Genomic DNA, 21,152 nt, shown 5'->3' on the forward strand with positions numbered 1-21,152 from the left:
AAAGTGGACATTTTTGATGATGGAGCAACAAGTAAAACATCCAACCTCCCTCACTCCCTGTGTCTCCTCTCCACTAAATGCCTAAATATCCAGAGTTACTGGCACCGAAATGTTTGTCGTACTGAACCACTGCTGTCGTCTGCCGTTCCTGCAGAGCCGCCAGCTGCTGAGAGACAGTTTCATGGTGGAGCTGGTGGAGGGAGCGAGGAAGCTGAGGCACGTCTTCCTCTTCACTGACCTGCTGCTGTGCGCCAAGCTGAAGAAACAGATCGGAGGGTAAAAAAAAAAAGAAAGAAAAAGCTTAGATCTGCAAAAATGAGCTGTTCCTTCTTCAGAGAATTACATAACATATTAAAAACCCAACAGACGTCATAGTATCCAAGATTTATTTTTTAAAGTGTGCATTCAAGTTTTCATCGGCACATTTAATTCATCTTTCATCTGTCCTTCTCCACTTCCCTTCCCTCAGTAAAATCCAGCAGTATGACAGTAAATGGTACATCGCCCTCACTGAGCTGACCTTCCAGGGCCCCGAGGAATCCGAGCCCCTTACGATCCCCCAGGTCCCCGATGAAGAGCTCGATGCCATGAAGGTCAAGATCTCACACCTCCGCAGTGAGGTCCAGAGAGAGAAGGTACGGGCTGTCCCGCATTTCATTTCATTTTATTCATTAGCTTGTACTTTTTCTAACCAATATAGGGTCATCAGACATTTTCACCTCTGTGATTTCAGAGAGCCAACAAGGGTTCAAAGGTCATCGAGCGTCTCAGGAAGAAGCTTTCGGAGCAGGAGTCTCTGCTCCTGTTGACATCTCCGAGCATGCCCCTCCGAGTCTACAACAAGAACGGCAAGGTGATGATGTTTCTTACATCGCTTAACGCCAACTAGACAAATGATTTTTAAATTTTGTGCATTTACACAGATGCCTTGTTTCTTGTTGAAATATTTAGTCTGCCCTTCTCGTGGATGAAATAATCCTCCTTTTGCATTTATGTTCAGAGTTATGGCTTCCTGATTTCGTCTGACTATGAACGTGCAGAGTGGAGAGATGTGATCAAGGAACAGCAGAAGAAATGTAAGTGTGGCACAATATCCTATCCTATCCTATTGATTTGTGATTGGGGCATTATAAACCACACTATAACATTTACGGTCTACATTTATCTCTGCAGGTTTTAAAACGTCCTCCTTGACGTCCATGGAGCTGCAAATGTTGACCAGCTCCTGTGTCAAACTGCAGACGGTCCACCACATCCCACTTAGCATAAATAAAGAAGGTAAAGAATGCTGGTTGCGCTCTAAGGCTTCAGCCTGCAAACACACATATTCTGTGACGCTTTGACACGTCCTTCGCTCTGCCTGTTTATTCTGATTAAAATGGGGATTAAAGATCAACCGGAGGTTGACGCTGCATGTCCGTTACAGTGCAGAGCTGTTTTATCGCTTCCTTCTCTGCCTGGTCGTCTCCAAAACAAACAGCAATCGGCACGATTCCGCTCCTCACTCCGTTTCTCCTCTGCTCGCTGACTCTTTTTCCAGAGGATGAATCCCCCGGTCTCTATGGGTTCCTTAATGTAATCGTCCACTCTGCCTCCGGCCTCAAGCAGAGCCTGAGTGAGTCCACTCACCTTTTAACCTGTGCTTATAACAGAATAAATCCAAATGAGTTCGATGTGACCACAGATGAGTGAGAAACAGTGTTAAATGGCTCTTTTAAATTATGTCATTTCTTTTTTTTGTACGTCAATGTCATGTTTTTGCTACATTTTTTATCTTGAGCATATAAACTAAGTTTGTATAATTTGAGAAATCCGCAGCTGCTGCTTTAGTGTGCTAACCTAATTTGCCTGGAGACCTGTCTGAAACATTTTACCCTGACCCACTCTCCATTTGCTTTCTGGGAGGGGGGGTGAAATCGTACATTTAGCCAGTTCTCTTGCCGATTTGATGCCTTCACAAGCAAGACTTCAGCAGCTATAAGCATGTAATAAATTTCAACCCTCGTTCTTCTCTGTCAGATCTCTATTGCACGTTGGAGGTCGATTCCTTTGGCTTCTTTTCCAGTAAAGCAAAGACACGAGTATATCGATACACTACTGAGCCCAAGTGGAATGAGGTAAGAGGCTGGCACAGCATATTTGCAATTGCAACTTACTTAGGCACCCGTACGTTTATAATACATTCCTAAATGTGTCGTGTTTATGTTTCTGATGCATCCTCAAGGTTTTTAATATAAAAAAAATAATATTTACCAACATAAATTCACAGGATTTGATGTCAGTCATATCAATCAACATCTGTTATTATAAGATTGCATTTGACATTTTAAAGATGACAACACTCTCATGCACTGCACCAGACAGCTGGTCTTGTAATCAGTTGACTGTCCATCTCTGAGAAAAGAACATCTGCAACCCCTTTAAACACAAAGCGAACACACAGACGCATGCTGCATATGCATACAAGCATGCTGACATGCACAGTGGTGAATGCACTGATGACACAGAGAGAAACGCTCTGACCCAATCAGTGGCTCGGTTCATCTGCGGTGCAGGTTTTTCCACCGTGGAACCCAAAAGACTCTTTGTGGATTTTGCGCTGCAAAGTGGAAATAATATCAGCTAATGAGGGGCTGCTGGTGATGGCGCACATCTGTCCAAATGTTTAGTGAACCAACATGGTGTAGTCCTCAGAACGAGATGCAAAAACCATATGCAGCGTGCTGTGCATAATTATAGGGAATGCTGGGTATTTATAATCTCTCTGTTTGTCATTATCTTTGTTGTTGTCGTCATTTTTGCGCCAATTTACAACTGCCTTGTGCTTCGCCTTTCTTTTCCCCGTCTCCTAAGGAGTTTGAGATTGAGCTGGAGGGCTCTCAGACCCTGAGGCTGCTCTGCTATGAGAAGTGTTACAACAAGAGCAAGCAGAACAAAGAGGATGGAGAGAGCACAGACCGCATCATGGGGAAAGGACAGCTCCCGGTAAGACATTACGTCACCCCCCCCCTCCCCCCAGGACTCATTGCTGATGGACAGTTATGTCACCACTTCTGCCACAAAGCCTGACGTCCATACTGTGGCTCTAGGAGTGACAGATTAAATTGATTACCCTCTTAAGTAACGATCAGGTTGGCTAATTGCTAGTGAATGCATATCAGAAAGTAAAGTAGCAATGACACAAACATGTAATTTCCACGCCATTGGCACGTCTTTAACAGCACCGCCATCCTGTGCATTTGGACAGAGCATGTCCTGAGAGGTCTGGCTGTGCGACTAGCTGATCGCTAATCTTACACAGGCAGACCCGTCTTCACGGCGCTGCGTCAGCGAAGGACGGCAGCTTGATAGCCCATCCAGATAGCAGGTGTTTAGGTTTCTAAGGCAACACCAGCCTGCAGGATAATGTCACTCGGTGGATCAGGAGAGAGAGAAAGAAAAGAGGAGACACAAACGATTTAGCCTGCAACATGAGTCCCCCTTTGGTTCACTGCCACATAAACCTCTTTCCCCATCTCCTCCGCCAACTAAAGGGCACAAGTGTCTCTCGCACAAAATCTGACATTCCTTTGTGACCTGAAAGATGTGTGACGGCTTTGTTTGTGTTTTCTCCAACAACAAAGCGAGGAAAGCGGGAAGAACAAAAGCGTTAGGAAGCTACCCATTGCTGAAAACAATGGCGTACCGTGAGCTTCGTGTTGTGTTACTCACAAACGGCCTTTATTTTAGCAGTATACTGCAAGCAAGGTTTTTTATGAAGCTGCTGCAGTCGTCTCCACTCCAGTCCCTTTGTTGCCTGTGAATATTGAGTCCAGACGCTCCATCTAGTGGTTCCTCTCATAATCCTGTGAGACGATCACGTCTTTGACAGATGATGTCATTCAGACCAAAACCACCCAGAGAGGTGAGAAAGTCGCTCAGGAGGATTTTCATAAATCTGGGGCAAGCAGTCTTCAGGAGGACTCGCAGCGGCTCATAAATCCCACAAATCACTGTTCAGTTTTTACTGGTCTAGCAAATCAATAATGTTTCGAGCATGAGCGTTTAACCATTTAAACAGGAGCCAAGTTTAAATACTAAATATGTATCCCTCTTCATTCTCTACCATCTTTTCACCTTGTAGTTTTTATTTTTTTGTATTAAATTATCACCCTAAATGCACAACATCAGCTAATCCTAATTATTGTACCGTATACTGCACATCTGAGTGTAGCATCAAGTAGCATTTATTTAGTCTCAAACAGTCAATGTGAACAAAAGCTGCACCCATCATTATGATATTTTATTATTTCAGGACATCTGATTGACAACCTGCATGCATTATGCTCATAGATTTTCTCTCTTAAAGTGCCATAATATTTCGATTGTTAGACAAGCAAAAGGGCTCGGTAAACGTCAAACACGAAAGGCTCCGACTGATGAAACCGTGCATTGTTGGGCAGAAAGCATTTTCTCTTGAAGCGAACGGAGGTCTCGTGGTGTTGGTAGTTAAATGGCTGAAACCAAAGAGCGCTCTCAGCGGTGGAAGATTCAGTTATGAGAAATGTAATCCAGTTTCACACGCAACCAGATGGGCCTCAACCTCGGCAAACGCACAACATACAGTGCACGACATTGTCTCAGATGGACATGTACTCTCAGATTTTATTTCCCCAGCGGACATGCCTCTCCGGTTCAGAGAGTCTCGGGACATTTGAGTGTCAATTCAGTGTTTTTGAATTCATGTTTTTATTGTAGTTGTAAAACAAAAATACAGTCTGGGGCTGTAATATAAGAAGAAAACCTCCTTGAAATCATTCTACTGCCAAAGAGGCCAGATTTAGTGTTGTTTTTACACTGCTATAAAATAAGTACAAAATAAAATAAAATACATTTTAATAATCTATGAATCTTACGTAAACATTAAGATTGCATGTAGCTGAAGTACTCCATTACAAAATAGTAGGTATATGCAACATATAAGTTCACTAGCGTGTAAATGGACAGTGGTTGAAATAGTATTCAATCACACCATTTTGTACTTTTGCTCATGTAAATAAAGTAAAACAAGAAAACGTTCTGCAATACAAAATCTGTTTATGTATATAAAAAATAGTAACACCAGGTTAGTACTTCAAGTATCAAAGTACAAGTAGTAGTTTTGAGTTAAAATTATTTTAACTGATAGTGTTCTTACTGAGTTCATTGATGTTTCAATACATGTGTGTGTATTTATAGCTGCCAACGAGGGCCTGACCTGACCAACGAGTTTATTGTTCTTCATATAGATGAGTCACAAAATAAATCTGAATGGTTATGACATAATTCCTATGTCCACCACACTAATCTGGCTTTATTTTTTGGCATTTTCCAAACCTTTGTTTTTTTTTAATAGATTAATTTAGGTGCAACATCCAAGAAATAACATTTCGTATTGATCGTAGACAAGACAAGAGAATACGCCAGGTATTTTTATTTTTTTTGCAATATTTTGCATTTACTCACATTTGTCATGAAAATAAAAATGGAGGTGCTCAATTGTGAAGTTCGTTTAAATACAGTACTTCAGAAAAATACATTTATGATGTTAATTTTTTTTTTACAGCTTTCAAATGATGATCTGGGATCAACTGCTTTGTGAAACGTCTCTTTAGTGCAGAGGAGACACGACTCATTCATGTTGTCCTTTTCCCTCCACTCAGCTGGACCCCCAGACTCTCCAAGGCAAAGACTGGCAGAGGACGGTTATTCCCATGAATGGGGTGAGTGCATCCCTTTAATACTTGTCTCATTAGGTGTTACTTAAGTCCAACACAGCGTCGCAATTTTGTTGAAGTAGCACACAGACAACCGGAACGTTTCCGCTGCATTTGGTCCAGCAGTTGATTTCTTTCAGAAGTCTAATTTATGGTGGCTTTCCATAAGATTCCAGGAAGATCTTACAAAGCCCTTTCAGACAGGCCTCTCACTCTGTAAACACAGTTGAACTTTAAGATCTCCCCCCCTTTCAGATCGAGGTCAAACTTTCCATGAAGTTCACCAGCCGAGAGTTCAGCCTGAAGAGAATGCCCTCGAGGAAGCCCATGGGTGTCTTTGGAATCAAGATCTCCACGGTGACCAAGTGAGTCCAGCTGATCAGAGCATCGTTCGCTGCTGCCTCCCTTCTCTCCTTCTATGGAGTCACTCACTAATAGATTTCTTTGGAGTTACTTTGTTAGGATTGCTCTGTACCTTTTTTATTTTACCCTTTTTTAAGTAAAAATAAAAAATCAGAGCTGTATAGATGCATATATGAACTGCTTGTTTTTGATCATTAATGTTCGCCTTCCTTCAGGCGAGAGCGCTCCAAGGTGCCCTACATCGTCCGGCAGTGCCTGGAGGAGATTGAAAGGAGGGGTATGGAGGAGGTGGGCATCTATCGAGTATCAGGAGTTGCCACTGACATTCAGGCCTTGAAGACTGCCTTTGACACGAGTGAGTATATCCTCCATGCACATATAAAGACTGCTCTCACCTAGTAGTTATTTAGTATACAGCTGGTCCTCACTTAACGATGGAGTTACGTTCTGAAGACCCCGTCGCTTGTTAAACGATCGTTATTTTCATACGTGTAGGCCATTTATACTGTACGTATGTACGTGCTCACTCACAACTCTGCAGCCAGCGCATTAACAGCGATCCCAAAACACATACTCTTAAACTTCGGAGAGTTCGTCATCGATAAACAAGTACGTCTTTAAGTGAGGACCATCTGTAGTTATATGTGTTTATACTGTTGTCACTTGTATATATGCTATATATATATTCCCATTGGTCTCAGGATAATAATAATATAACTTCCGTACATTTGTAGGAAAGAAGACAGAGGATTTATTGGCGCTCACCCAAAGGAAAATCTTTTTCTTACCTTTTTCTCTATCGATCAGGTGATCATTATCGTAGCAAGTAGTGCGTGTGACATTTTCTGTGACGTGAAACGATTAACCAGATTTACGAACTAACTCCCGAGAACTCGCATTTGCATTTTGTGTGCGCTGGATTTTAAATGTGAGATGATGCCGTTTTGTATTTTGCGGTGACTACTGGAAAATAAAAACCATGGTGACGGCGGCCTGTGCCCAGCTGGTTTCCACTTCATGCCGCGCTTTTCACTATCTTGCAGATCATAAAGACGTATCGGTGATGATGAGTGAAATGGACGTCAATGCCATTGCTGGGACCTTGAAGCTGTACTTCCGAGAGCTGCCAGAGCCGCTCTTCACAGACGAACTCTATCCTAATTTTGCAGGCGGCATCAGTGAGTCTCCGCCGAATGCAGCTTATTGTTGCTTAATTGATCAATCGGAGTGATTGCAACTTTTACAACTGAAGAAATCGTCCTTTCTATGCAGTATGTGTTACAATCTAAATCCCTTTGCTTCCATGCAGCCCTGTCTGACAGTGTCGCCAAAGAGAGCTGTATGCTGAACTTGCTGCTGTCTCTGCCGGAACCCAACCTGGTCACATTCCTTTTCCTTCTGGATCACCTGAAGAGGTTAGGATCAATACATTTGTATTCAATTTGAAATTAGTTTCAGTGGAAATCTGAGAGGTTTGAGCGGACGCTGGCACAATTGGCTGCCGCTGCTCACCGGTAAATGTTTTCGTGTTTTTTATTGTTATAGTTTTTAATTATTATTGTTTTTATGCCTCTGTAAAGTGCCCTTGAGTTCCTTGAAAGGTGCTTTAAATAAAATGTATTATCGTTGTTGATGATACAAATGACTGTTTCTCTGCTTAAAGAATGAGTTTACGATCATTAATAAATGCTCGAGGTTCACGCCCAACGCACAGATTACACATTAGCATCGCCTGCTTTTGGCCTCGTCCTCTATTGTGCCTTTGACGGACTTGTCTATCGTCCTGTGATCAGGGTGGCGGAGAAGGAAAGCGTCAACAAGATGTCTCTCCACAACCTGGCAACAGTGTTTGGACCAACGCTGCTGAGGCCTTCTGAGAAGGACAGCAAGATCCCCGCCAACCCCACCCAACCCATCAGCATGGGAGACAGCTGGTCGCTGGAAGTTATGGCGCAGGTCACTTTATCTTAGAATGCTGTGAAATTTAGTCCTGGGAAAAAGAAAAGCTAATTTGCACGCGTGGATGTCTAAAAGCTCGCTTCTATTTATGTCTCTGCAGGTCCAGGTGTTGCTGTATTTCCTGCAGCTGGAGACGATACCCACCCCGGACAGCAAACGACAGAGCATCCTCTTTTCCACTGAAGTATAGAGCTAGCATTGACTCTGCCTACATGAGACTTCGGCCATGAAGGCGTGAACAGAAGGACAGTGGCTCAAAGTGAGCTTGTAGTCGAGTGTTTTGGAATTGACTGACTGGACTCCTGAGACAGATCCCCCCCCCTTGACCTCTGAAGCTCAAAGGGACCGAGGGACCTTGCCATTCACATCTCCCATTTCCTGATGTGTTGTGTGGTTTCTCGTACCTCCGGTGATGCCATCCACGTTTTCCCACCTGGTTCTTTGTTGTCATTGTCGTACCTGAACAGCTTCTAGAAGGTCGTCGTAATCAATCCATCGGAAAATGACATTCGTTTTTCAAAAGTCAAAATGTCCATGTACGTTTATGTTTAGGCATCGTTTTCCGTCTGAGTTTATTTTGGACAATCATCAGCTGAAGTTTGCAAAATGTGTTTGTCCATTTGAAATGAAATTGCTTCATGTCATGTTGAGGAAATGTCCAAACATGTCTTACACCATCTCAGAGTCCCCTTCCTGAGGAGACACTCTGAACGCGGTGGCCCAAATAGGAACATCCACAGATTTTAGTCTTTTTTTTCAGAAAGCCAACACCAAACAGGCACTTTGAGACTAACTCTACAGCTTAATGAGGGACTGTAAGAAAAAGGAGCCCAATGATTAGTAAAACGCTGCAATCTGACTGCCTGTGGTTTTTCCCAAACTTAACATTTTCTTGTTTGTGTCTTTCAGCTGAAATATCCAGGAAGCAATATTTTTACTAACACAGGAACTGTCTGTGTTCGTATCTTTCCTCTGGATGTGTCCTTCGCATTGTAACATTGGACATTTTGCCAAATAATGTAGTTTGTTTCTAGGGGACAGAAAGCGGCCGTATTTGCAGCTACGCTATGGAATCTCTGTCAGTTTGACGGTGTAATCGTTCCTTTTCTTGTAATTTATTTGGAGGTCCGGGAGGGAGCGTTTGTTTTTAATGTGATCTTTTTACTCGTTTGTTTAAAGGAAAGTAGAAGGTCTCAGCCTTGACTTGAGTCTTGCAGTAAATAAGCAGGATTTAGCCTTGTTCTTATAGAAACTACTCTGCTGTTCTGTTCGGCCCATCATTTATTGTTCATTTAGATGCTATTATGAAGGATCACACAAGTTACTTACTGTATGCTGCTGTGGAAAAGGCACTGGGTGTTCCTCGGCAGAACATCCCATATCCAGAGACCATCTCCTGTCTAGTGTAGACATTATGCAATGTCATGATACAGCGCACGCACACACACACACACACACAAAGACATGCGTATGTCTCTTTTTGTACCATTTAGTTTGTGCTTGCAGAGCGTGCACTCATGCAATATTAAAACTACTGTATTAACAATTGAAGTGACCTGAGCAGAACATATCTGCTGGTTTTAAAGGTGTTTCATCTCCTCCTGATGTCTTTCTTTGTTTATCTCACACGTGGTAAAAATGTCTGAATAATTGTTTGTCCCTTTAACATCTCTTCAACCCATTAAGTCCGAATTCAATCACCAGTAAGATGGAAAGCGCGGGATATTTTGTTCATGCTAAAGCTTTTCTTTTTGATTCTCTAATTTGACATGCAGGCATGTTTAATTTTTATTATTATTATTATTTTATTATTGCTGTCTTGCTCATATATATCACCATAGACTTTGGGATGTCAGTAACTCAAGAGTATCTGGTTTACATTATTACAGCAGTCCTTTTCTGGCCAATTTAAAGTCAATAATCGGGTTCCCTGCCATTCATGAGATATAAAACAATTATCCTCAAAAAATACCACCAGAGGAGTAGAACCTTTGCACAGGGATCAGGATTGTACGTTTTGACCTATCACTTGCTTCGGAAGCGCACAAGAAAAGGATCTCTCCATGGCTAATTTGAAGATTTCCATGTCCATTTGGGCACCTGATTATTGCTTGAGACTAAATCAAGGCAGAGGCTCCTTGTCCTCTCCTATGAAGGTCGAGCTCACGCATGAAACTAAAGCAAATTGACCAGTCTGGTGGATCTGATAAGGGCTTGTGTGTGGTTGCGTCCATGTTTAAGATAACATAGGGTGGCTAGACAATTAAGTGTTGCTATTTGCAATTTGTACTTCTTTTTTTTTTTACAATGAATATTTCACGTTGCACATCATACTGTATCAACCCCATAAATAACAATAAATGCTCTATCCTTTACTTTTTTTTTTACTGTATTACCATTAATATTGGCCGATTGCAGTGTGCACACATCATGATTTATGAAATGGAATAATTTCATCATTCATTTGTCCGTCAAGGTTACAACAAGTCCCAGTTGCCTACACTACCCTATCGTGCCTCAGCACCTTTTTGTTTAGCGCCTGTTGTAATCTAAATGTCAGTGGACGCGTTTTCCAGTCTCCTGTTGCCTTTTCTGAGGACGGCCACTAATCTGTCATCTCATAAAAGCTAAGATGGGACCTTAATCTTAAGCATGGTCTTAGGTCATACCATACATACCCTTTGTAGTCACCATCCTCATCTGACTGTGATGCTGTAATTAAAGCACGGACATTCTTGCCCGTGTGCCCGGGCAAGTTTCAACTTCTTTGATGCCTTTTATTCTTGTTTATTTATGCGTTTCCCCTGTTTTGGTTAGAGGTTCTGCTGCGGCTATTTATTTATAATGTAATATCAACTGAAGCTTAATTAATGTTTGATAGATATGTCTTTAAACATGTCTTTATCGCCTTTTGCTTGTCACCGTTTTGTCCCAGAACCCCAACCAATCAGGGGACATCTTTAAGCCTCTTGCTCAGCCCATCTCTGTAGTTGCGCGTGTCAAACATCAGACTGGCCACTGTGATTGTTTAGCTCTCTGAAGGTGACTGAAAAGTGGATGCAGGTTCTTATGATTTTTATTTTTTTAGTCTATATAACTCAAACTTCTCTTTCTTTTTCCTGGAGTTGTATAATATGTATTATACTAGAGAGTACATTATTTGGTTTCTCTTTTATTTATTGTGGCGTCCACCAGCGTGACCATTAAGAGTCGAGCTGGCACGCCTCTAGTCTTTGAAAAGCCGAGCTGTCGGTATGTGGTAGAGAAGACGAGAGTCTTGTATTGCTCTAAAATCTGCTTTGTTTTGGTCTGTTGATTGTCAGTGTAACTGCATGTACCCTCCATAACCTCAGCCCCTTTGTACTGTACATGAAAAAGTATAACGCAGCATCAAGCTTTCATTTAAAGCCTGAATATAAGGAACACATTGCTCAATATGACACTTACAAATCTCATTTCAATTGTACATGACTTTGGTAGTTTTCACTATATTTCCATATTAGAGTGAAACTTTCAAATGACCTTCTGCTGCCACCTCAATGACGACGTGTAGTTTGTTTTCTTATGTGCCGTAAAGCTGAGAATGAGACTTGCAGACCGATTTACAAACACTTTTTACCTTCCTCAATTTTGTTTTTTACTGTGGTTCCTGTTCAATATTTAATGTTCTGCTTGTAGAACTGTAAAAAAAAGAACGCTGTACCGCAAGGGCAAACATGTTTAGAAGGCATTTGCAGCCTATGTTTGTACACAAAAATATGAAATAAAATCTCCTATCTACAGAGAGTATGTTTGATTTTATGTTTGAGATTAGGTCTGTGGACTTGTAGCTTTTCATGTGATGACTCTGAGCCACGCTTTGTCTGTCCCGTTTTGTTGCTAAGGGAACCTCAAGGATGCCTGAATGGACTCAAATTTAAATAAACAAAGCGTTACAGACAGATATATGTTTTATGAGAGAACGTTCTGTGATGTGAAATACAGTACTGGACCCAGTCCTTGTTTGTTCTATTGAATCGTATCTCATACTAAACTGTGTTGGACCCCTCAAAGAAAATCTAACATAACAAAAGCTATAAAACACAGAATGCTGCCTTTTTTTTTAATGAAAAAACTGTATCTTATTTCATGGGGTGGGTAGTTCTGTCTTGGGGACGGGGTCACGCTTAAGTAGCTTGGTGTTGCTGTTGTTGTCGTGTGACTGTTCCAGGTTGTGTGTTTGTTTCCACGCTGCAGCAAACCGGAGTCTCTGACATGCCGTGCCTGTCAGAAGGCCTGGCATGTGGCGTGTGATGCTGTGTTGCTAAATTTGTCAAGATCAAAGTGCAGTATGTTGTAGAATAGTCAACTGCTCTCATGTGATCCTTGCTGCATCTTTGAAGCTGAAGTAGCTTCCTTCAACCTCCAGGGGGCACTGCTGTAAACGTCTTACGCCCTGAACCCGTTCATCAGTATCGATGAGGGAGGGGGGGGGGGGGGGGGGCACTGAGCTCGGTACTTGGGGGTTCTCTTTGGATTTGGAACCCGCGACACTCCTTTTCGGGGTTAATGTTGCTTTCAGTCCTCGTTTTCTCTTCTCTTGTCTTTTTGGTTAATTATGCTGAATTAAATATGAATTATTTCCAAATGAGAGCTTTTCAAAATGCAACAAATGGAATCCCGTTGTTCTAAATTTATTTTATTTTATTTATTTATTTGAAAGGATAAAACCCCTTGCGATGAAACCATCTCGTTTTCTAGAGAGTGGAGGTACTACACGCACCCACAGTGGAAACAATACGAGCGGCCGGTTTAGTCTGACAGGAGTTTTGTGGCTGAATCGAAGGGTATTTATTTGGTTTGCAGTGTCATGGTATTTTCCATTGCTATCGATTATTTCCACTCCGCGCGTTACAGTTTACAGAAGACCCCCTGAAAACGCTCTCTTACTCACACACGCACACACACACACACGCACACACACACACACACACACACACAGAGAGAGAGAGAGAGAGAGAGAGAGAGAACCTGAGTGTCCGTGCGCAGTTGAACTCCTGACAAACAGAACTTGTTCCGCGGAGCCACATCAGAGGATTCACGGCACGCCTCGTTTTACGCACCGTTCATTACGCACCGTTCATTCTCAGGGTGCCGTGCGGAGGGATCGCCTGCAGGTGACCGGGTGGAAGGACGTCCCATTATTCTACTCATTTGGGTAGGAAGATGCTTCTCCGTTTGATGTTTGGACCTAAAATCTAAACTCACCGTTTTAAAGACGTTTGTCCCTCAGCTTTGGTATTTCATGTACGAATCCAAGCTCCGCCACTCGCCGCTTGTTTGTTAGGCATTGTTTCTCTCACTTTATCAGATGTGCAGAGTTTTATTACAATGACTTGACTAAATGAACTTAATGCACTTTATTGCAATATAATACTGTGTAGGAAAATCTTTCCATAATTAAGAATATGCATCTTCTCAAATTCCATGGCTGATAAACGGCGAGGAAGAGTTCCTGAAGTGTTTTTCCGTCACAGGGCCGCTATTACATCAATACCTGCAGTGCTGTGGTAATAGCTCAGATCATGTAATGTCTCTGTTGTCTTTCACTTCCTGTTAGTAGTATAATTGTTCACAACGATGCCAGCACTTCCTTTATTGGTTGCACACACACACACACACACACACACTGCTTTGTGCAGCAGCGGGCACACAGCTTTTTCTCACTTTGTTTTCTTTAGGCTTTATATCAAGCTGGAGGGTGTTTTGTGGATTGACAGGGCAGAGACGGGTCCCTTCCAGCAGGATGTGCATGTTCTTATCGCTTCCTTCACGCCCTCTGAGTACATAAAGTCACAGTGATAATCAGGAGGAGTCATTTTTAATGGCATAAAAACATACAAACACGGAGAAGATACATGGAGGTAGTGAGGGAGGACGACGCAACGGACAGGGTGAAGTGGAGAAGGTTGGGTTGCTGTGGCGACCCCTCACTGGACAAGCTGAAGAAGAAGAAGAAGGATATACAAAGATGGGTTTGGGGAAAGATATGTTTTCATAATTCTTACATTGCTGAATTGCTTGATAATGAAAGACGAATGAAACAGCATTGCTGTTGTGTTGTGTTATCCAAGCTTTCTACTTATATGGGGCCAGTTGTAATGAGAAATAGTAAAATAATAGTAATATATGTTTTTAATCATATACCAGCTGGGATTGCCAGGAAATTGCAACATAAACAGCAAATCAAGAGAAAAAATATTTTCTATTCAGTGGAATTATGACAAAGAAAAGTTTCCATCCCAAATATCAGGGAAGTGGTTTGATCTTTTACAGTTCAATCGTTTAGATTGTAATCACTGCTGTTATAGGATACTCAAACTACATCCGCTCGCTGAACGGCATTAACCCTCTCATCGTTGATCGTTTTGGGGTCGTACCAGTCAGGGTTAATGTTTCCAGGAATGTCAGTACAGGTAAGACATCGGTGCATCAAAATCCATCTACGTAACATGCAGCTTTACTCCTTTGCTGTAGCCGGAGTGATGAGGAGGACACAGGAAGCAGTGCTCTCGGCTCGGTTAGCATTATCTCACACAATGGAGAAACCTGCTGATGGAGGCGCGCCGCCAAAATGCGTTAGCCAATCTAAGAAAGAAAGAAAGAGAAAACAGGGTGCAAGTCTTTTACCTGTTTTTAGATGATTTTTAGAGGGAAACATTTTGGGAAACTTGTTGCCAAATAAAAGGTCCATTGTTGGACTATCTTCTTTGGCCCTGTATAGAAAATCAGCTTCCTCCTGTCTTCCTGAGATAGATGGCTTTTCTGACTCATGTGTTTCTGTGTGGGAGCCTGCAATCTGTTTGTTCAGGCCACATACAACCACGATTGTGCTCTCACGCTACGTCTCTCCCTCTCTCCCCCAGACAACTACTTTGGATTTGGCAAACATCAAGCAAAAGTTCTTGATGCTTCCTCCTTCGTATTCGTATTCCTCCTTCGTATTCGTATTCTGACAAAGATAAAAAGATGGCCCAAGACAGAAAAAGGAAGCCCTGACACCTGTGACGGCACGAGTGAAGCCAGGCGTCACAAGCGCGATGCCCGTGGTGGAAACTTCCTGCCTTTGCCATCCCCTTGAGATTCAAATCGCTTTTATTGTAAGTCGTGCTATGAGGTTTGGCAAGAAGATCTCATGTCTCAAATCACCCAAAGCGGCTGAAACTGTGGGATGAAAGCACAGAGAAAGCAAAAAAGGAGGAGAAATAGCCATGCTGGAGAATTACAAGCTGGTCTACATCTGTCTGGAGCTGCTGATCGCTTGCCTGGCTGTGGCTGGGAACATCCTGGTATGCTGGGCGGTCTTCCTCAACTCCAACCTGCAGAGCATCACCAACTTCTTTTTGGTGTCGCTAGCAGTTGCTGATATTGCTGTTGGGCTTCTGGCAATTCCCTTCGCCATTACTATTAGGTATCATTCCATTTTTCACACCATCAAGTTCCGTGTAATTCGATTTGTAAGAATCTAATATCTGCAACGCTTTCTCACAAATCAGCATCGGATTCTGCGCAAACTTCTTCGGCTGCCTCTTCATCGCCTGCTTCGTCCTCATTCTCACCCAGAGCTCCATCTTCAGCTTGCTGGCGATTGCCGTCGACCGCTACATCGCCATCAAGAACCCGCTCAGGTGAGGGAGGAAACGGTTGAACAGAATATACCAAAAGCCTGAAATAGACGCACAACCTCACTTCAATAGGAACGATAGAAAGGGAATTAAATTGGCTTCAAAACGGGTTTGATATAAACAAGCTGCCACTGAATATATCAAAAACAAAATTCATAATATTTGGAAGTAAAAAAAGAGAAGAGAAGAAGTTAAAATGACAAAAGATGGCATTGAAATTGAAAGAGTTTTTTGAGTTACATTTCTAGGGGTTGTGATTGGCTCCAAATGAAAGTGTAAACATCAAGTAGAGTCGTCCCTCGCTATGCCGCGGGACGACTCGGCACTTAATTAAGACAAAAATATCCAAATCACGGTGTTCTGTACAAAACAAAAGATTTTTGAGTGAGTTTTGACTATAATTTATTGTTCTTTAATACTTTCATATATGACTTACTGTGTGAACAGCTATGGGGTGGTGCTTTTATGACTATACTTAATTATATTATTTTATTACAGAAACGTTTTATACTCCTGATAAATAATACTGGATATTATAATCATATGCATCTGAAATTCTAAAATCAAAATTCATGAAATTTAATGACATAGTTTATTATAAAACAATTCCAATAATTTTAAAAACCAAACAATATATTCGCCCAGAAGGTGCTTCAGCAAATTAAATCTAATTTAAGAGATGTCTGTAAGTTTATTGTGCCAAAAGCCAGAAAATGATGTGAATGTTTTACATATTTAGATACGTAAGCTTTTGCTTCTGCCTGTTTTGGTCTTATATGATTTCTTATGTAGATGAAATATATTTTTTTGTGTGACTGAAACAAATAAAACTTAACTGAACTGAACCAAGTTCAACTTTTTGCTGTCGGTTTGTGCGAAATGTTCTCTCATGAACATATTCATTCTCTTTTCATAAATAGTTCTCATGTCAGGGAAGTGTGTTTGAAGTGGGTGGCAGTCTGTGTGATCAGTGGCATGAAACATGCTTACGGCCTCAGTCTGGTTTCAACTCCGTGCGTCAGAACTATTCAGATGTTACACTTTGGAATTTCTCTCTGATCGTCATCTCTTTCATTCTTTCCGTTCGTCCGCGTTGTTCACAAATAAAACGACTGCTGCATTCTTCACCTCTGTCACAGGTGGGTATTAGTACACCTAAACCTCATCAAGTGACAGCATTTGAACGAGCGCTTGCGTAACAGCGTCGCTGTGTGTGTGTGTGTGTGTCACGGGGTGCGACAGTCCTGGCACCAAAGAGCAGGGGGCTAATAAAACATCAGAGTTTTAGGAAGCTTATAATAGCCTGCGGGCTGCCCGCCATGGCCATGATGGAAGACGGCCACGTGGAACATTGGGCGTAGATGAGGTGATGTAACCAAAAATTACTGGAATTATTCACACTTATTTATTGTCTGTATTTATTGCTCCTGCCATATTTTGTGCTCTTTCTAATGTCTGAATAGAGTTAGACGCCATCAGAACAGACGGACAATCGTACGCTCACTTTGTTGACTGAATGGATTGTGAATTAAGCCTGAATGCACAACCACTGTGATCTCATTTGACTCGCACTGAGATGAGATAAAGCAACGTGTGCTCTGCTCAACCTTCCAGGTACAACAGCCTGGTGACCGGGCAGAGGGCAAAGGCCATCATCGCACTGTGCTGGGTCCTCTCTGTTGGAATCGGCCTGATTCCGATGCTGGGCTGGAACAGAGGTGGGAGCTTCAATGAGCTGTCAATGTTCAGAGTTGTTCACACCGATACCGCGAGAAAAACGTCACTGTTTATGATAAACCCTTCTTGCATTCAATTGTTCACTTTAAAAGTAATCGTACACATCAAGCGTTATTTTACTCGCACATGTTATTTTATTAAGCATGTTATTTGGTGACAGTTTTAAGTAGAAAGGCACTCAGAGAGCGCTGACCTCCACCAAGCAGCTCATTCCCCTCGTAATTAGATTTACACCGTCCACATGGTGATCTGGATCATCATCAGAAGGTTCTAGATTGTTCTTGGTATCTTTAAGCATCAACCATGAAAAGTAAAAGTGAATCAGAGGTGATTTATTTATTTATTTTTGACTGATTTTTGAATCCATAATGGAGTTTTAATGTTAAATTTTATTACGTTTTTCCTGGCTTCATTCTGGATCAAATCCAGGAGACATTTTTCATGACAGTGCATATCGGACGAGTTAATTGAGTGAATTTAATGCATATTTTACAAAGAATGATTCTTTTGAAAAAGCCTCCATTATAAGTAAATAGGAAAATCCAGATTGTTTTTGAATCTAGACAGGTATCCGGATCGCTCTCAAAATGTATTGGGATCTAAATTAGATCAAGATCCATCTTCAGATTTTATTTCATCAAGTTCCTTCCAGCAGTTTTTCCATAATCCTGTGTCAAGTACGCTGAACAGGATTGTGTGGATCGAAAATGCAGAGACACAGACTGACGGTAGCGAATCAGAGTGTTCGTAAACGGAAAGCAGTCCACACTGGCATCCAAATCAGCAGGCTAAAGACAAGGTTGAAAAAACATGCAAAGGTCCAGAAGCAAGGCTATTTGCTACGGCGTGAGAAAAAGGCTGGATCATGACTGTGGGGGTCAATGACCTGGCAGAGGACTGAAGACAGCGGGAGGGCGAAGAAGGCAGGGTGACGAAGGGAATGAGGAGCAGGTGTGACGACGAGAGGTAAAGAGGTCAGACGCAGAACACAGGAAATCATGCAACACATAAAGGCACGGCATGAAAGCAAAAGATAATGCAAGAACATCCTGCTAACAAACAGACAAACCAACCGTCAAAAACAGAACCTCCTCGGCGGAGGTAACGGATCCGTTGACCTGCTCCGACGTGGAATCGACTCAGCTTGTTAGAAATCTCCATCGCTAATATTAAACGCACGATGGGCGGAAACACAAGCGTAACCCCCTTGTATGAAATTCAGCGGTAAGATAGAGCCCCCCCCCCCTACATGAGTGTATCAAATTCCATAAACATCGATCAATAATCAACCGAGATAATGAGAAACACATTTTGAAGCTCCCTTTACTGCAATGCTAATGACATTTTCAAAGTAATCCAGAATCCAGGATCTCTTCTGGATCATCACCACAATGTAATCGAGATCCATGTGTAACTTTTCTTCCTTCTTTTGCGGCGAATGCATTTGCGTGACTGTGAATGACGCCACTCGCCACCGCTGGTTCTGTTTTCACAGGTTGGAATGCCACTGCCGTCGCCGGCGGCGACAGCTGCCCCGAAGGCCTGACGGAGTGCCTGTTTGAGGGCGTCGTCACCATGGACTACATGGTGTACTTCAACTTCTTTGGCTGCGTGCTGGTGCCCCTGTCGGTCATGCTGGTCATCTATGCCCATATTTTCATGGCGGCGCGGCACCAGCTCCGCCTGATGGGACTCAAAGTCGCACAGGTGCCCGGTCCTGAATCGGCGGCGCCCTCGTCCAGCGCATCGCGGTCGACCCTGCAGAAGGAGGTGCACGCCGCCAAATCTCTGTCCATCATTGTGGGTTTCTTTGCAGTGTGCTGGCTTCCAGTGCACGTCATCAACTGTTTCCACCACCTGTGTGAGGGATGTGGGCGCTTGGACATCTGGGTGGTAAACGTTGCCATTATCCTCTCCCACGCTAACTCTGTTGTGAATCCCTTAATCTATGCTTATCGCATTCGGGAGTTCAGACAGACATTTCGGAGGATCCTGTATCAGCGCATCCTCAGGAGGCGGGACGAACGCGGGCCTGATTTTGGTAGTGGTGATGGCAGAAGTGTGGGGGGCACCAGCATCATGTGGACTACGTCCCCCTCCAGTAAAGGCAGTTCGGCGTGTGTCACCGCCGTGAACAGCTACATCCTGAACCCTAATCCTGACCGAACTCCCGCCGCTACAACTCAGGAAACCTCTCGCCACTGGACATCAAATTCAGACGCTGCGCCTGGCGACCCCAGACCCAACAGTCCCCGAAGAAAGAACAGCGATTGTTCAGCAACGCAGCAGCGGCCGTGCGTCATGGACTGTAGCGCTCAGGATGGAATAGAGTCGGGCTCATATCGGGGGGGAATAGCGGATGCTTTGGAGGCGAAAAATAATGGACGTTTCCATGGTTTTTTAAATGTTCAGTCTCTCTCTCTCAAGCGGACTGACCGCGTCCCCTCAACAGAGCTGACAGAAGTCGCATGACCAATTATTTAGGCATGACAATGTATTTATATCGCCTTTCATTCGCCTACTTGAAGACGAGAGCAAGCAATCGTCTCACCCAAAGTAAATGAAAACTAAAATTAAAAACCCTCCCGAAGCAAAGAGCATGTTTGACTTTTTCTAATATCCCTCCAGATGTCTTTTTGTGGGGCTCGTGTGGAGTCAGGCGTGCAACGATAGTCGGAGTGAAAAACAAACACGTGTAAAGTGCATATACTGTACACAGTACTCAGCAAGAGGTGTTTGCAGAGTAGCCAGCTGTTTGACGCCAGTCAATGAGTCAAAGTCAAATGAAATTTCATTTAATGGTGTCTTTTATTATGCCATTATGCTTTTTCTTTCCTCATTAAAATGCCCTGCTATTGCGGGAACGTCCTGCATTAAGCATCATTTACTTACTTAAAGTAATCCCTGAGGCACTTCTCCAGGAATAAACATACATGGGTATGTTTCTAGCCCATGTGGGTGTTTATTCAAAAACTACACATCTTAATTCTATATTAAACTTAGCTACCAATTTAATTTTAAAGGTTTTTGTACTGTTTTGACAGGCATGAGATAAGGGTTATGACTATGATGTCATCATAGGGGATTCAGGGCGACTCGTTTTTTTAAACAAGAAAATTAGCAGAAGCAATGTAACTACATAGTGGTTAGACCGCATGAGAAAAGAAAGTACTTATATAGGTCACAGCAATTATTTTTAGAAGATGAAAGTATAGTGTTAATATGTAGGAGGCTGTTTGGTTCCTTTGAAAGTAATGCATCCATTTTTTTCTGCAGCTGCTTGTAATTTTCAGGATTGTGAAATGGGGTGAAAAGGTAGGGTACATCCCACAGGTCTAGATTCCAACAGAGAACCTTCTCGCTGTGAGCCTACTTTAACCTGAAACACTGCGCTCCACCATGCCACCTCCTTTTTGTTAATAATTGTATTGGTCTGACGTTTAAATTACAGCATGTTTATTCACTGGATTCTCTTCATGCCCGTATCTCTGCACGCGCGTTATGGACACCAACAGTTATTTAAGTGCAATAAGATCATATGGAACGCGTAAATGGCGCCCGACCTTTGCGTGAAAATCAAGCACACAAGTCGTCGGTAGAGAAACTAATATTAAGTGCAGTCAGAGGACACAGATGAGTAGATTGGGTGTCAGGAGGCTAATTGAACTAGAACTTGACTAAAAACTACATTTCC

At 42.6% G+C, this 21,152-nt stretch overlaps 2 protein-coding genes across 2 annotated transcripts in view; both read left to right on the plus strand.

Annotated features, from left to right (window-relative positions):
* Window positions 1-8,247, plus strand: part of bcr (BCR activator of RhoGEF and GTPase) — a 52,939-nt gene extending 44,692 nt beyond the window's left edge. The window contains exons 9-23 of the mRNA XM_068752591.1: window positions 155-276; window positions 470-635; window positions 734-853; window positions 1,001-1,076; window positions 1,174-1,278; window positions 1,541-1,615; window positions 2,020-2,117; window positions 2,854-2,985; window positions 5,682-5,741; window positions 5,991-6,100; window positions 6,314-6,453; window positions 7,142-7,276; window positions 7,408-7,513; window positions 7,892-8,054; window positions 8,158-8,247. Of these exons, the coding sequence (XP_068608692.1) occupies window positions 155-276; window positions 470-635; window positions 734-853; window positions 1,001-1,076; window positions 1,174-1,278; window positions 1,541-1,615; window positions 2,020-2,117; window positions 2,854-2,985; window positions 5,682-5,741; window positions 5,991-6,100; window positions 6,314-6,453; window positions 7,142-7,276; window positions 7,408-7,513; window positions 7,892-8,054; window positions 8,158-8,247 (1,698 nt within the window). The remainder of the gene's footprint in view (window positions 1-154; window positions 277-469; window positions 636-733; window positions 854-1,000; window positions 1,077-1,173; window positions 1,279-1,540; window positions 1,616-2,019; window positions 2,118-2,853; window positions 2,986-5,681; window positions 5,742-5,990; window positions 6,101-6,313; window positions 6,454-7,141; window positions 7,277-7,407; window positions 7,514-7,891; window positions 8,055-8,157) is intronic.
* A 7,060-nt stretch (window positions 8,248-15,307) lies between these two features.
* On the plus strand, window positions 15,308-20,231 carry LOC137908274 (adenosine receptor A2b-like). The gene is made up of 4 exons (XM_068752656.1): window positions 15,308-15,507; window positions 15,593-15,724; window positions 17,336-17,439; window positions 18,954-20,231. The coding sequence occupies exons 1-4, from the start codon at window positions 15,308-15,310 to the stop codon at window positions 19,928-19,930; spliced, it is 1,413 nt and encodes a 470-aa protein (XP_068608757.1). The 3' UTR covers window positions 19,931-20,231.
* Window positions 20,232-21,152: the final 921 nt, after the last annotated feature.

This window comes from Brachionichthys hirsutus, chromosome 19 (assembly GCF_040956055.1).
Source record: "Brachionichthys hirsutus isolate HB-005 chromosome 19, CSIRO-AGI_Bhir_v1, whole genome shotgun sequence".
NCBI lineage: Eukaryota > Metazoa > Chordata > Actinopteri > Lophiiformes > Brachionichthyidae > Brachionichthys > Brachionichthys hirsutus.

What these genes read in the sequence shown, in the direction of transcription:
- LOC137908274 (XM_068752656.1), top strand. Translation starts at nt 15,308, where the DNA reads ATGCTGGAGAATTACAAGCTGGTCTACATCTGTCTGGAGCTGCTGATC. An exon ending in GCCATCAAGAACCCGCTCAG is followed by an intron (nt 15,725 to 17,335) that starts GTGAGGGAGGAA and finishes TCAACCTTCCAG; the next exon opens with GTACAACAGCCTGGTGACCG. An exon ending in GATGCTGGGCTGGAACAGAG is followed by an intron (nt 17,440 to 18,953) that starts GTGGGAGCTTCA and finishes CTGTTTTCACAG; the next exon opens with GTTGGAATGCCACTGCCGTC.